Source organism: Myxine glutinosa, unplaced genomic scaffold (assembly GCF_964187855.1).
Source record: "Myxine glutinosa unplaced genomic scaffold, kmMyxGlut1.1 SCAFFOLD_860, whole genome shotgun sequence".
NCBI classification, from domain to species: Eukaryota; Metazoa; Chordata; class Myxini; order Myxiniformes; family Myxinidae; genus Myxine; species Myxine glutinosa.
Window position 1 is genome coordinate 125,001 of NW_027616955.1, and position 15,185 is coordinate 140,185.

Here is a 15,185-nt window from a genome sequence, read left to right on the forward strand (position 1 = left end):
CCTCGTCCCTCTATACAAGGGGAAAGGTGACCCTCTGGAGTGTGGCTCGTACCGAGCGATAAAGTTATTGGAGCATGGAATGAAGGTATTGGAAAGGGTGTTGGAGAGGAGGATAAGGAAGAAAGTGAAGATCGACGAAATGCAGTTTGGATTTATGCCAGGAAGAGGAACGACAGAAGCTCTTTTCATTGTGAGGCAGTTGCAGGAGAAGTACATGGATAAGAGGAAGAAGTTGTTTTTTGGGTTTGTTGATCTGGAGAAAGCATTCGATAGGGTTCCACGCAAAGTATTGACATGGGCATTGAGGAAGTTAGGAGTGGAGGAATGGTTGATCAGAGTAGTGATGGCAATGTACGAAAGAGCACGCACAGCTGTAAGGACGAAGGACGGGAACAGTGGTGAGTTTGAGGTGAAGGTGGGAGTGCATCAGGGGTCGGTACTAAGTCCACTACTATTTGTAGCTGTGATGGAGGTGCTGGCTCAGACCGTAAAGGAGGGTTTACCATGGGAGTTGTTGTATGCAGATGATCTGGTGTTGATTGCGGAAAGTATGGATGGACTGAAGGAAAAGATGAACAAGTGGAAGGAATGTATGGAGACAAAAGGTCTGAAGGTGAATATTGGAAAGACGAAGGTGATGGCAAGTGGTAAAGCATGTGGTGAGGTGGAAAGAACTGGGAAGTGGCCATGTGCTGTGTGCAGGAAGGGTATCGGAGTGAACTCCATTCAATGTACAATGTGCGCTGAGTGGGTTCATCAAAAATGTAGTGGTCTGAGAGGGTCATTAACCAGTGTGGCAGCTACATTCAAATGTAAGGTGTGCACAGAGGGAGCTGCAGATGGAGGAAATGTTGAGTTGGATCCTGGAGACAGCATGAAGCTGGAAGGTGTGAAAACATTTTGCTACCTCGGAGACATGCTGAATGGAGAAGGTGGATCAGACTCGGCAACGGTTGCTGAAGTGAGATGTGCATGGAAGAAGTTTCGGGAACTGAGTGGCATGCTGATGATGAGGGGAGTGTCGTTGAAGCTGAAGGGAAGGGTGTATGCTGCATGTGTGAGAAGTGTTATGATTTATGGGAGCGAGACATGGGTAATGAACGTAGAGCAGCAACGAAGGCTGGAAAGGGTGGAAATGCGAATGGTTCGGTGGATGTGTGGAGTATCGTTGAGAGAGAGAGGAAGACAAATGATGAATTGCGAAACATGATGGGAATAGAGCCTGTGATTGATGTTGTGAAGAGGAACAGGTTGAGATGGTTTGGTCATGTGTTGAGGAAGGATGAAAGTGACTTGTTGAGAAGAGTGATGGAAATGAATGTAGAAGGAAGTACAGGACGGGGAAAACCGAGAAAGACTTGGCTAAAGATGGTGGAAGAAGAAATGCGGGCAAGGGGGTTAACAAGGGGAGATGCAGAAAATAGGGCAAAATGGAGAAGATTGTCCTGGGGACCGCAAGGCCAACCCCCGCTCTTGCAGGGAAAATGGCCTTAAAATGCATGTTGTTGTTGTTGTATATATATTATGTATGTATATGTTGTAGACACACATATATATATATATATATATATATTATGTATGTATATGTTGTAGACACACACACATATATATATATATATATATATATATATATATATATATATATATTGTTACGGATACGGGGGACGGCTCTCTCGTTAGCAAGGGGTGATTAGCCCCTTGTCCTGTTAAGCTGGCCGTCTCCCCGGTCCTGGTACTTGTAACGCTATCCCACGGGATGGAACGGATCAGGGTTATGGGCCCAGGGTCTATCCCGAATACCTTTATCCGTCCCTCCGCAGACTAGGGAGACAAGTACCGCTCGAACACCGGTTTGGATGGTCTAGTTCGTTGCCGAGCGGTTTTTAGCAACCCGAAGTTCGAGTCATTAGCCTTCACTAAACCCGATCCTGAACGTTGGCCGAATCGCGCCACGTACACTCAATATGGAAACCTCTAAAGCGACCGAAAGAGCATGAAGAAGTAAAGACAAAGTAGGGAATAACAAGATGTATTACTATTTATACACACTAAGCAGAAAGGAAAAGAAAGATGATTTATAAGGCAATTGAAGGAGGAGGAGACATAGTGCAATGATTAGCTTATATATATGGCAGTCTTAATTAATACCCCAAGACAACATGAAAGACGGACAAACGGGCACACTTACACGGGGGAAAAGATGGCAGGAATCACTGGAGGGAGGAGAAGGTCGAAGCCGATGGCAGGGCAGGAAGGTCCGGGCAATTCCCCACCGTCGAGGTCCACGTTCCGTGCTCGGAGCGAACAGCAGCTGGCAGCTCCGCGTCTCCACAGCCGGCAATAGGGCCTAGAGGGTCTCGGCATATTGCTCAGTATCAGCACCCCCTCACGTCTCGTTCTCTCTTGGCTGCTTTAGCTGGATCACGCATCTGCCGCACCTCTCTCTCAATCTTCTTCGGACCTCAATCTTCTCCAAAAAAGCTCATCTGCCTGGGGAGCGTCGCGCTGCGGGTTTTATAGGCCCCGCCCTTCAACCTTTGCAAACCTCCCCCAAGTGTTCTCTCTCCGCCCTCTCAAGCCAAACCCCTCGTTCTGGGTTGGATGAGCGGGGCCGACTTACTCCTCCCCTCTATGACGAGGTGGAGACCCGCCTTTCTTCTTCGTCGTTACCTCGTGCGTAATGGAGTCAAATGCAGCAAAGTGGACGGGAGATGAAAATGCAGCAAAGTGGCTAAAGAGTCAATTGCAGCAAACCTGGCAAACCTGGCACTTGGAAGCTGCCATGGGGCGTCGGAGGGGCCTACTCTTATTTAATTCGGTGCAATGAAGAGTCAAACTATTGGGAAACACATCCTTAACCTACAGAGAATAAGGGACTAACTATTTTAAAGGATATATGGTGTCCTGTGTGTAGGTTTATGGAATTAACTAAGAGGACGAGCTTCGACCTTTCTTTACATTACGGAGGGTGACAGTTACACACAACAAAACCATACTTCTCACATTCGTTACACTTTCTCAAATTCGTTACACTTCTCAAATTCATTACACTTCTCAAATTCGTTACAATATCTATATATATATATATATATATATATATATATATATATATATATATATATATATATATATATATATATATAATCGGGAGATTGAATAAGACGCGGACGTAGCTTCAGGGCTTCGATCTTTAATTCGACAAGCTTTCGACCAACAAAGGTCTTCTTCTGAGTCTACAAAAACAGCAGGCATGTATATCAGTCAAGTGTGTATGGTGATGTGTGTGAGATGTGTGATGTGAGTAAAAAATTGCATACAGAAGGGAGAGCCACGCCAAAGTTCACTCACCGGCCCCAAGTTCAACGGAAGTGAAGCGCAGCTTACAGTTACGGTTTGCGTTACATTTCCGGTGCACGTGTATATACAAATATAGGGATACTCGTACTCGTACTGTGGAGTTTCTACTATTTCTCACAGTTATATATATATATATATATATATATATATATATATATATATATATATATATATATATACACATACATAATATATATACAAGAGGTGGAATGCAAGAGCAGAGGTGGATGAAATGGAGGAGCGGTTGCAACAGGAGGAGGTCATGGGGATGGTACAGCATGGGAAGCATGGCTTGGGGTGGATGGAGCATGAGCGATGGGGAAAGGCATGTGTGAAAGAGAGGAGGAAGATGGTTGAGAGGGAGGTGAGAAGAAAGGAAGAGGAGGGGTGATATGTGAAAGCAGTTGGTCAGGCACAGCAAGGTGCTTGGACTAAGTGGGAAGGTGTGCGGGTGAGGATATTGCATTGGCAAGAGATTTGGAGGATGGAGCCAATATTGTTGAATTTCCTTTTGCGGGCAACGTATGATGTGCTTCCGTCACCAATAAACTTGAGATTGTGGGGGTTGTTGCAGGAGGAGAGATGTTATTTGTGTGGAGGTATGGGAATGGTGCAGCATGCACTGAGTGCATGCTCAGTAGCATTGGCAGCAGGAAGATACAGGTGGCGACATGATCAGGTGCTGGCGGTGGTGGTGCAGATGGTGCAACAAGAGGTGCTGAGATCGAGAGAGAGAGAAGAGTGGAGAAGGAGACTGATGGGGGAGAGGTGTGGTTTGTCAAAGAGGGCCAAGTGGTAAGAGGTGGAAAGAGGAGGAGGTGGAAAGCAAGAGGGCTGTCAGATGCTTGTGATTGGCAGGTGGTGGCAGACCTAAAGCCACAATTGGTATTCCCAGAGGAGATCTGTGTGACAAGGTTACGGCCTGACATTATCGTTTGGTCAAGAGCAACAAGACAGGTCATCTTAGGGGAGTTGTCGGTACCTTGGGAAGAGAACATGGAGGAGGTGCATGAGAGGAAGAGAGGAAAGTACAGTGAGCTGGAGGCAGAGTGCCGGGAGAAGGGTTGTCGAGTTTCGTGTCAGCAATTTGAGGTGGGGTGTAGAGGGTATATTGGCAATTCCTTTTCTGCATTTCTTGCTAGGCTGGGAGTGTGTGGGACAGAAAGAAGGAGGATGTGTGACAAGGTGGCCCAGGTTGCCTTGAAAGGCTCATTTTGGATATGGAGGAAGTTTATGGAGGCACGTCGAACGGTGTAGGTTGGTTGTGTGTGTCTGTGGTTTTTTTTTTTTTTTTTGTTTCCATTATTATTTCTTATTTTGTGTATATGAATGAGTGGGTGAGGGTGTGTGTTTTTGCATGAATTAATTTTTGCAGGAGTGTGTGTTTTTGTGTGTTGAGTAGTGTATGATGTAAGGGTAGGTGGTTGGTTGGTTGGTGTTCTGTGTGTATGGGTGTGTATGTGTGTGAATGAATGATCTGGTGTGTTTTGTTGGTGAGTGCTGAATGGTATAAAGGTGGGTGTTTGAGTGTTCCACCATGTTTGTTTGGTGCTGTGGATTCTGGATGTGGAGGTGTTGCTGTTGTTGTTCGCACTGGCTGTGGGTGGGGGTATGTATGCATCCAGGTGCAGTTGCTGCATGTGGATTGTGGATGTGTATGTGCCCCTGCTGGCCCACCTTAGCTGACCGTATCGAGGTTGAAGGGCCGAAACGGGATGATGCTGAGGACCTCGACTGAGGACCCGGTCAGTGCGGCACTCTTGTGATCAGGTGTATTTTGAACTTATATATATATATATATATATATATATATATATATATATATATATATATATATATATATATATATATATTGTTACTGATCGCGGATTAAGATGTTATTTACCGAGCGGTGGTATTGCCGCGACCGTTACAGGATCCCTGACTCACCCGATTCACCCAGAACTTTGGCCGTATCGCACCACAGCTGCCCAATCTGGGAAAAGACTGAAACGACGAAATGCAAGAGGAAAAGGAATAAAACGAGAAGACGGACAGAAGAGTAATTGGATTTATTATTTACACAAGCAAAAAGGAGCAATCAAGGTTTATTTACAACACATAAGACGCAGGTGACACAGTGCAAATTTTAGCTTACCTACAGACTTAATTAAATACCCAGGGACAGAACAAACAAAACAAACTCACGTACACAAGAAGGGTGGAAAGGCAGGAGGTGGATGGCTGGAGGGAGAGGAAAGGTCCAAGGGGGTCCTGCAGCTCAACCGGCGCGTTTAGCAGCCGCCGTTCCTTTACGGTCCTGCTCCAAACCGCCGTTCAGGCCCCCTTTGGCTGTTGGGTGTTCTTGCTGCGGCGGCCTCCGCTGCGTTCCCAGGACTTGTCTGACTCGTTGGTCCACACCCTCAACTCTTTCTTGGTCCCTCACTCTTTACCACCGACTCCTCACCGCAACCAACGCAACCACTTGACCACCACCTCTACTGACTGACTCTTCACCACTCTCCACTTGACGACCGACTCTCAACCAACTCAGACCAACTCACAACTCACTTCCGTTCGCCCTTTTATAGCGCCTCCAGCGATTCAGCCGCCGGCGTTTTGGACACGCCCATCGGGGTGCTCACCTCGGCCCTGGTTGGTCGCGCGACCCTCGGGCTCCGCCCTGGATGACGACGGGCGGGCACGCCCCTCTTCCCCTCTATGACGAGGTGGGGACACGCCTTTCTTCCCCGACTTGAGCCTCGTGGTCAATGGCGGTTATTGGAGGGGAGGTAATTGAGAATCGAGGGCTCAGCAATGACGAGAGGGGATGTAATATGGGCAATCGAGGCTCGGCAATGACGAAAGGGGGTGTGAAGGAAATGGGGATTTTGGGGATGGGAATGAAAGGGGATCTATTCTCTTTCACTGGTGCAATGGAGTACTTCAATTAATGGGAGACACAGCCTTACCCTAAAACACAGAATAAGAGATAACTATCAACAGGGGTATTCTATTACTTGGCTGATGTGTATGCTTGTGGACTAATTATGGGATGCCCTTTCACCTTTACACAGCTCCGGAGGTAGGGGGGCGCAGAATAAACAATAATAATAATAATACAGCACACAATCAAAAAAACACAGTCCTCATCTCCGCAACACTGCACCCTCCTCCTCTTAGGCACGTCCCGGGCCTACAACTTTTACTTTTAGTGTGACACGTCGGTGTAGTTCCCTCTACTTTTAACCTGACCCTGAGTGCGACAGTTTTAAAACATAAATAAATGTGTCCCGCTGCTCCATTGCACCCTGCCTAACAGACTTACGCCCACAGTTAACCGAATTGCGGAATGGTCTTCAAACTATACACTGACGGTGGGAAGCATTATTTACAATTGACGCTACTTTTATTTACAAGACTAACCCAGGACCTGTGATTGTTCTTTCTGGGGGGGAGACAGTCTGCTCTGCATCAATGCACCATTAAAGCACCCAAAAACGCACCAAAGCACCCTCAAGCACCAATCGGTGCACAGTCATCACTGTTCATGAATAAAAATAACCAAACAACCCCTAACCCTGCAGGTGATCTCTTGCTCTTCGGCTCCCTCTGCTGGTTATTATTATTTGGTCTTCCAGATGTTGTCATTCTTTTGCTTTGCTTACTGGCGGCCTATTTGTATTAAAACTTGCACCCAATGTGTCCTTTTTATTTATTTTATTTATGGCCCACAGGGCCGACTAGTGTGGTTCACCTGTGGGGCATCGGTGCCCTGTGGCCAAGGTCCGCCAGCAAGATTTCGGGCCCTCATGGCCGGTTCCAGCAGAGGGGCCATGCCCCAACCCATGGGGTCCATAAGTGGTGCTCGGCCACAAGCATGTGGTCCATAATGTGGTGCATCGATGCAGACAGCTGGTTCTGGGAATTTCGGGCGCACAATGGCCGACCCACGCACGCTCCCCTCGGCACCCAATGGCGCACAGGTCATGTGGGAGACAAAAGGGGAAAGACAATTGAGCGAGGGGTAAGGTCACAAGGGTACACATCAATAAGGCAATGCAAGGCGAAATGCGTACGGAGGGCGAAGTGAGAAAGCTCGTCCCTACCGTACGTCACCCCCCTGTCACCTACCCTACCCTTGCCCTTACCCCATATGTACAAAAATCTACACATTTACAAATTCGTCACTACTGTCACGTCTTCCCCATACTTCCCCTATTCCAAATTCGTCTCCACAATCCCTCTACTTCAAAATTTGCCATCACCAAATTCATCATCAATCCTCATAAGGAGGCAGAGATGGAACATCAAAGCACAATGTCACACCCACGTCATGATGCGTCTCACAATCCAAACATTTGCACAGTAAAAATAATTAAACATGGCATGGTGCGGAGTACCTGTCACCTCAGGTGAGTGGATGCAGATGGTGTGAGGAGATCCTTCTTCCTAACTATCCTCTAAATGACTTTAACACACTTTACACTACCCGGGGTCTCTCCCTGCCAATCCATTGGCCAACTTACACTATGGGTTTTAAAAAACCAATTCCCATTGCCCAAACTGTGGTGTTTCTCAATTTGGGGTCTCACTCCCCCGATTCATCTCCCGGTGCTCTCTCACAATTTCTGGGCTGCGACGTGTAGCTCTCCCAGCAGGTCTACCCACCTGCACACCTCCACCACTGCAGTTGCCACCCGAGCTTACCTAGCTCCTCACCCTAACCTAACTAACTGGGGAAGGCCCTCTCCTGGCTCTGTCACCCCTTGGTGCCCTCTGGCACTGGGCTACCCGGGTCCGTCCTCCGGATCCTCGGGCCCCATCCACAACTACCGGCTCCCAGAGCCCACCTGCGGCCTCACCTGGCCGACATCCTCACAGTGGTGGAGTGCCCAAACCAACTACACACACTAACAGGCTACACGCCCAGCCATTTCCACAACACTAATGCACCCATCCAAAGACCATTCTTTCACCCGCACCACAGATGCCAATATCCAACCACAATTTACCTGTACCCTCTACCTAACACTTACACTGCCCGCCCCGGGTATCCGTGATGGGGGTCCACTCTTCCCCCATTCACACCTTCGCACCATCCACTCCACTCCACAATTTCCACCATACTCACTCCACGACCATCCATTCCTATACTCCATACCATTTATTCCATACACCTGTCCTTCATTCACCTGTCGTTGCACACCTGTGCAATCCTACCTGGTGCCACCTGCACCCTCCTCCTCTTCCTGGACCAGTTGGTCAACACAACACACATCACCATTACTCACTCATACACTGCTCCACACACCTGTTCAGTTGCACACCTGTGCAATCACACCTGTTCAATCCTCACACACACGGCATCATCTCATCTAACTACTCCCCTCTGAAACTTGCGCTTCCCAGTCGTCCCTTTAACTATTGCGCTCCCTCGTCATTATCATCCACACTAAACTACCTGCGTCCCCACTACAGGTATCAGTCACTATCTAACCTTAACGTCACCTAATGTCATCTTCGCTAGATCCCTATCAATATAACCTAACCCACCCGGGCTAGTTTTCACTGCCATACACCCCCTACTCTAGTGCTCCTTTGCCCCACGTCTGTGAGGGATGGTGGATTTGCCATCCCACCACATCGGGGGTCTCACTATCAATTTGGCCCACCAAATTTCAGCCAATTAAAAATTTTCCATTTACTGCCAATTCGACTCACTTTTCTAAATTTCGTATCAAATCACTATCACTATCACCATCACCCGTCTACTTATTAGGTCCTCTCGGTGCGCCAATTCACATCTACAGCCCGGCTTCGTACAGCCGAGCAATGAACGCGGGTTCTTTTGTGCCAGCGGCTGGATACGTCCCGCATTCGGTGCAGGGACGGGGTCTTACCCGTGCCGAGATCCCACGCACCACCTCGGCGCGTAGCCATCCAATTGCCCGATCTCGACCTGCCGGCACGTCTCAATAGAAAGTGGTCGCCATGACGACCCTTCCTATCGGCCTGCCCGCTCCGCCTAGTGGAGCCCGGACGCGGCCGTTCCAAGCGAGGCACAGCGTGGATCGCGTACGGCGGTTCTTTCGAAACCGCCGTGGTTCGGATCCCCGCTGGTCCTCGCGGCACGCGAAGCTGCCCGACGCGCACCGAGGGCCCGATTCGGCTATAAGTCGTTCTAACCTTTAACCCGGTTACCATCGATGCCTTACCTGGATGCTTATACGCATACGCTACCCCTTTCTTGCTCATACATGCAGCCGTTTCCATGCTCCTCGTCGTACCTTTTCTTACACACCTCGGTACACTCATTCCGCTCACCGACTTGGTCACACACCTGACCACCGAACACCTTGGCACACATTCGTCGCTCGCACACCTCACCAACACACCTCCTCGCGCCCCTTCCTCGGTCACCTCCTCTGTGACAATCACAGGTGTGCTCTCACTCGCACACCCAACCACGTGCCTCACTACCAATTCCAGCGTGCATTCCCACTCACGCCCTACCATTCCAGGTGTGCATCCTTCCATTCCAGGTGTACATCCTCGCTTACCTGTCACAACCAACTCACGCTCCTTGTCACTCTCACTACTCTCACCTCCATTCTTGACAGCGCACTCACCCTTACTCTCGACAGCACACTCTTTCCTCATGCACCTGTCCGTTACACACCTTTCTCGCGCATCCTCTCGCGCACACTCTTTTGTTACATCCTCTGTAACCCTCACCACAGGCGTACACTCTCTTGTTACTTCCTCTGTAACACTCACCACAGGTGTACACTCTCTCATTACTTCCTCCGTAACACTCACCACACCGCGCTTCCATGTACTCCCTCGCACACGCGCTACGACTGACTCACTCTTGACGGCACACTCACTCCTCGGCGTGCACTTTTTCCTCACACACCCCATGGTCGGACATTCTCGCACACCTCTTTTTTTTCGCACACCAGACCTGTCGCACACTTCACCAACGGCCTTTCACGAACACCCGGATCCAAACCAATCCCCAAGCCGACTGAAGCTTTCCTCACATCATATACATTGCCACTCACCTCCGTATCTCGTCGTCGCACCTCCTTTGCCACCTGCAAACTCTTTATTTGGTTAGTGAGCATCACATCATGAGTTGAGCACCGACCTTGCACATATTCCATCACCTCCTCCTGGATTTCTCTTTTAGTTTCTGTCCGTCCCTTCTTAATTTCACTCACCTCTTCTTCCACTTCCTCTAATTTTTGTTTAACCTCTTTTATTTCTCGGTGCGTCTCTTCAAGTTCGTCCTCTAAGGCTACCGTGACCGTCTCTATGTGCATCCTCACCTGCCGGTCCTTTGTCTCCATTATCTCTGTCACCTCCTCCACCCTCATTGTCAGTTCCTCCCATACCATCTGACATTGCCTCTGCGTCGCTATTAATTCGTTTTTAATTTCTTTTTGTGTCGCCTTTAACCCTCCTAGTACCGCAGTGTTCTTTTGAACCTGCTCCACTAGTTCTTTTTGTCCCTCCGTCAGCTGTTCCACCTCCTCCGTCAGATCTTCTATTCCCCCTTGTAACTTTGCCGTATTATTTCTCACCTCTTTCTCCATACGCTTCTCACCTCGCTTTACCTCCTCGCGTAGCCCCGAGACCTCCTCACCCACACCTCGTCGTATCTCCTCCTTCATCTCCTCCCTTTCTTTTGTAGATGCCACCCTCATCTGTCCCAATTCATCCCTCTGAGCATCCAGTTTGGTTTCTACCCCGATTTTTACCTCCTCTATCTGCTCTCCCATTTGTTTAATTTCTCGGGCGGATTGCTCCCCTATCTCCCGCAATTTGTCCTCCATCCTATTTTCTAGCCCCATTAACCCATTTTTCATCCCCTCTATCTGATTCTCCTGGGCAGCCATTCTATTTTCCACCCCCGTTAACCCATGTTTCACCTCTTTTATCCCGTTGTCTAACGCCTCACCGGTACCCCTCACTTCGTCCCTCATTACCCACAATTGCTCACCCTGAGCATCCATCCGGTTCCCCATTACCCCCATTTGGTTTCCCATTACCCCCATTTGGCCCCCCATCCTATCCATTTTTGCATTCAGTTGGGTCAAGAATAATCTGAGGTCAAACCCGGTTTGCCCAGCGTCCCCAGCCGCCACTGCGGGCTCGCCCTCCACTGCGCCGCTATTTTGGGACCCTTCAACCACGTACGCGAGCACGCCATTTTGTGCACCTGATACTCCCTCAACCACCTCCTCATTGCTCCCCTCCATTTGATCCTGGGTTACTCCTAACCCCTCTATCTCTCCCACCGGCATCCCGTCGCCTTGACCAGCCATGGCGCGATCTCAAAATTCGGGTTTTTCTTTAAAAAAAAAACAAATTTCGGCAGCTCGTAATTTTGACCAAAATTTTTTTTCCTCTATTCGTTTTAAAAATTTGGTTCGGGCCTCGAATCCCACTCCCAGACACCAATTGTTACTTAATAACACAATTGGTGTTCCAAAATTTGGGCCTAACAAATTTAGTCCCAGGTCCGAATCCAACTCCTGACAACCAATTGTTACTGATCGCGGATTAAGATGTTATTTACCGAGCGGTGGTATTGCCGCGACCGTTACAGGATCCCTGACTCACCCGATTCACCCAGAACTTTGGCCGTATCGCACCACAGCTGCCCAATCTGGGAAAAGACTGAAACGACGAAATGCAAGAGGAAAAGGAATAAAACGAGAAGACGGACAGAAGAGTAATTGGATTTATTATTTACACAAGCAAAAAGGAGCAATCAAGGTTTATTTACAACACATAAGACGCAGGTGACACAGTGCAAATTTTAGCTTACCTACAGACTTGATTAAATACCCAGGGACAGAACAAACAAAACAAACTCACGTACACAAGAAGGGTGGAAAGGCAGGAGGTGGATGGCTGGAGGGAGAGGAAAGGTCCAAGGGGGTTCTGCAGCTCAACCGGCGCGTTTAGCAGCCGCCGTTCCTTTATGGTCCTGCTCCAAACCGCCGTTCAGGCCCCCTTTGGCTGTTGGGTGTTCTTGCTGCGGCGGCCTCCGCTGCGTTCCCAGGACTTGTTCTGACTCGTTGGTCCACACCCTCAACTCTTTCTTGGTCCCTCACTCTTTACCACCGACTCCTCACCGCAACCAACGCAACCACTTGACCACCACCTCTACTGACTGACTCTTCACCACTCTCCACTTGACGACCGACTCTCAACCAACTCAGACCAACTCACAACTCACTTCCGTTCGCCCTTTTATAGCGCCTCCAGCGATTCAGCCGCCGGCGTTTTGGACACGCCCATCGGGGTGCTCACCTCGGCCCTGGTTGGTCGCGCGACCCTCGGGCTCCGCCCTGGATGACGACTGGCGGGCACGCCCCTCTTCCCCTCTATGACGAGGTGGGGATACGCCTTTCTTCCCCGACTCGAGCCTCGTGGTCAATGGCGGTTATTGGAGGGGAGGTAATTGAGAATCGAGGGCTCAGCAATGACGAGAGGGGATGTAATATGGGCAATCGAGGCTCGGCAATGACGAAAGGGGGTGTGAAGGAAATGGGGATTTTGGGGATGGGAATGAAAGGGGATCTATTCTCTTTCACTGGTGCAATGGAGTACTTCAATTAATGGGAGACACAGCCTTACCCTAAAACACAGAATAAGAGATAACTATCAACAGGGGTATTCTATTACTTGGCTGATGTGTATGCTTGTGGACTAATTATGGGATGCCCTTTCACCTTTACACAGCTCCGGAGGTAGGGGGGGCGCAGAATAAACAATAATAATAATAATACAGCACACAATCAAAAAAACACAGTCCTCATCTCTGCAACAATATATATATATATATATATATATATATATATATATATATATATATATATATATTGTCCTGTCCGTAGCTAGTTAAGACTAGCCTTGGACGAATAGCCGAACCAGCTTTATTCCCGAGGCGACCTCCCAAAATATTTGGAGGTTATTGCGCGCGAGATTGAGGCTGCGAGATGTTTATCTCACGAAACAAAAAGAAACACTGGTTTATGCCCGAACCCACAAAACATGCAAGGGATGAAAATGTCGAAATAAATGTTTGAGGTAAATTAAATTCCGAACTGAGGTACCTCCACACACGGACTCGAATACGATCACTCAGGGGAAAATGAAATAAAATAAACCCCTTCAGCCGACACTTAGCTTTGCCCTCAATGAGTTATTTTGATGAGGTCTGCAGTGGTCGTTGAAGCTCGAGGCTCGAAGCTCAAAGTCTCCCTTGGACAGGAAGCTCAAAATGGCGGTAGCGGCGCACGTCGAAGATCGCCCTGATGGTGAGCTCATGAGGACTGCCTCCTTGTTTTCTCCATGGCTCTTTTATTGTTGCCACTGTGGGGGAAGGGCAGTGCGGCGCCCAGCACCCCCACACAGCTCCACCGCTATAACCTCATCACGCTGGTCCCCAAAGAAAAACCGCTCTCCTTTTCACATACAAAAAAAATGGCCAGCGTCTTGTCCAGACAGAGAAAGCGCACTCCTCTTCTTTTCTCTTGAGAACCAATCGTATCGTTCGCCTTAGTTTGCCCCGCCCACATCCCACGGTCGAATCACGTCCCTCGGGACGTGGCCTCGCAGCTTTTCTTGACCGCCCATTTCTCCGCCTCTTTTCGGCAGGCTTTCGTTTAGGTCCTTTGGGCGGGGCTTAATCCGTGAACCTGCTTGCTTGCTGTTGGTGGTAAATGTTGTTTAAAGGTGGCTTTGCATAGCAGGCCCTGTCAGCAAAAACGTGAGGGGAAAATTACCGAGGGAAAGCACGCACTGGGGAAAACTAGCCTTAGACCCTAGCGATAATTAGCACGACACCACCCACCCCCCCCCCCCCCCCATAAACAACCTTGAGCTGCAGTTTCCCTGCTTACTGTGCATCGAGATTTAACCTACATGTCCACGGTCCATGCTACTTCTTATACAGTGCTACCTTTCCTTTGGCATTCTTTCACCTACCCCCATAAACGTAACTATATATATATATATATATATATATATATATATATATATATATATATATATATATATATATATATATATATATATATATATATGTATGTCCCATTCAAAAATGTTTTGTTAGAATTAGTCAGAAAATATCCCGTGATGATGCTTTCATTATTAACTTTTTCTAATACCTAATTGACTTCATGGAAGATGCTTCTTTTACTGTTAGAACTCTTCTGTGAGAACCAATGAAGAACTTTCCTCTCCTCCACCGCCATCCTATTACACTCAGCTGATACGAGACATCGTGGATTTGGGATGGGACAAGTGAGTATTATATAAGTATATGCATTGTCAAGGCTGGTGAAAGAGTTAGAACACAGAAAAACAGATCAGGACACAACATAACAGAAGGGACAGCAGAAGAAGGGGAAATTCCAACAGCAGGGCGGAGGGAGAAAATAGACGGAGACTGACAAATGAGGGGTAGGGGAGAATGCAAGGGGTGGACAAGATGGATACAGAAGCAATGTTTCGGGAGGGGTGGGAGTGGTTTTACGGGGGTAGAAAAGATACTGGTTTTGGATGGGGGATAATTTGAGATATCAGGGTTTTCCTCAAAGCATGTAGCTTATAGGGCTCAGTATGCTTAAAAGTTAAGTTGTGATGCTTGTGCAATGCTGATGCACCCCAGTGTCCAAAAACTCTGTAACAACAACGAAAGTCACCTGTTTGCCAATGTTATGAAATATAACGATAACATGATTCAATTAACGTTTGTCCTTCGTTGGCACACCTGAACTTTTATATCCACCCCTGGAGCTTTTTTTTCTTGGCCTACAAGGACTTCA

General features: G+C 48.3%; 1 protein-coding gene across 7 annotated transcripts in view; it reads left to right on the forward strand.

Annotated features, from left to right (window-relative positions):
- Positions 1–15,185, forward strand: part of FANCL (FA complementation group L) — a 71,824-nt gene that overhangs the window by 36,746 nt on the left and 19,893 nt on the right. For all 7 annotated transcript variants that reach the window (XM_078769003.1, XM_068129329.2, XM_068100282.2 and 4 more), the window contains one exon: positions 14,564–14,661. In XM_078769003.1, the coding sequence (XP_078625129.1) occupies positions 14,564–14,661 (98 nt within the window). The remainder of the gene's footprint in view (positions 1–14,563; positions 14,662–15,185) is intronic.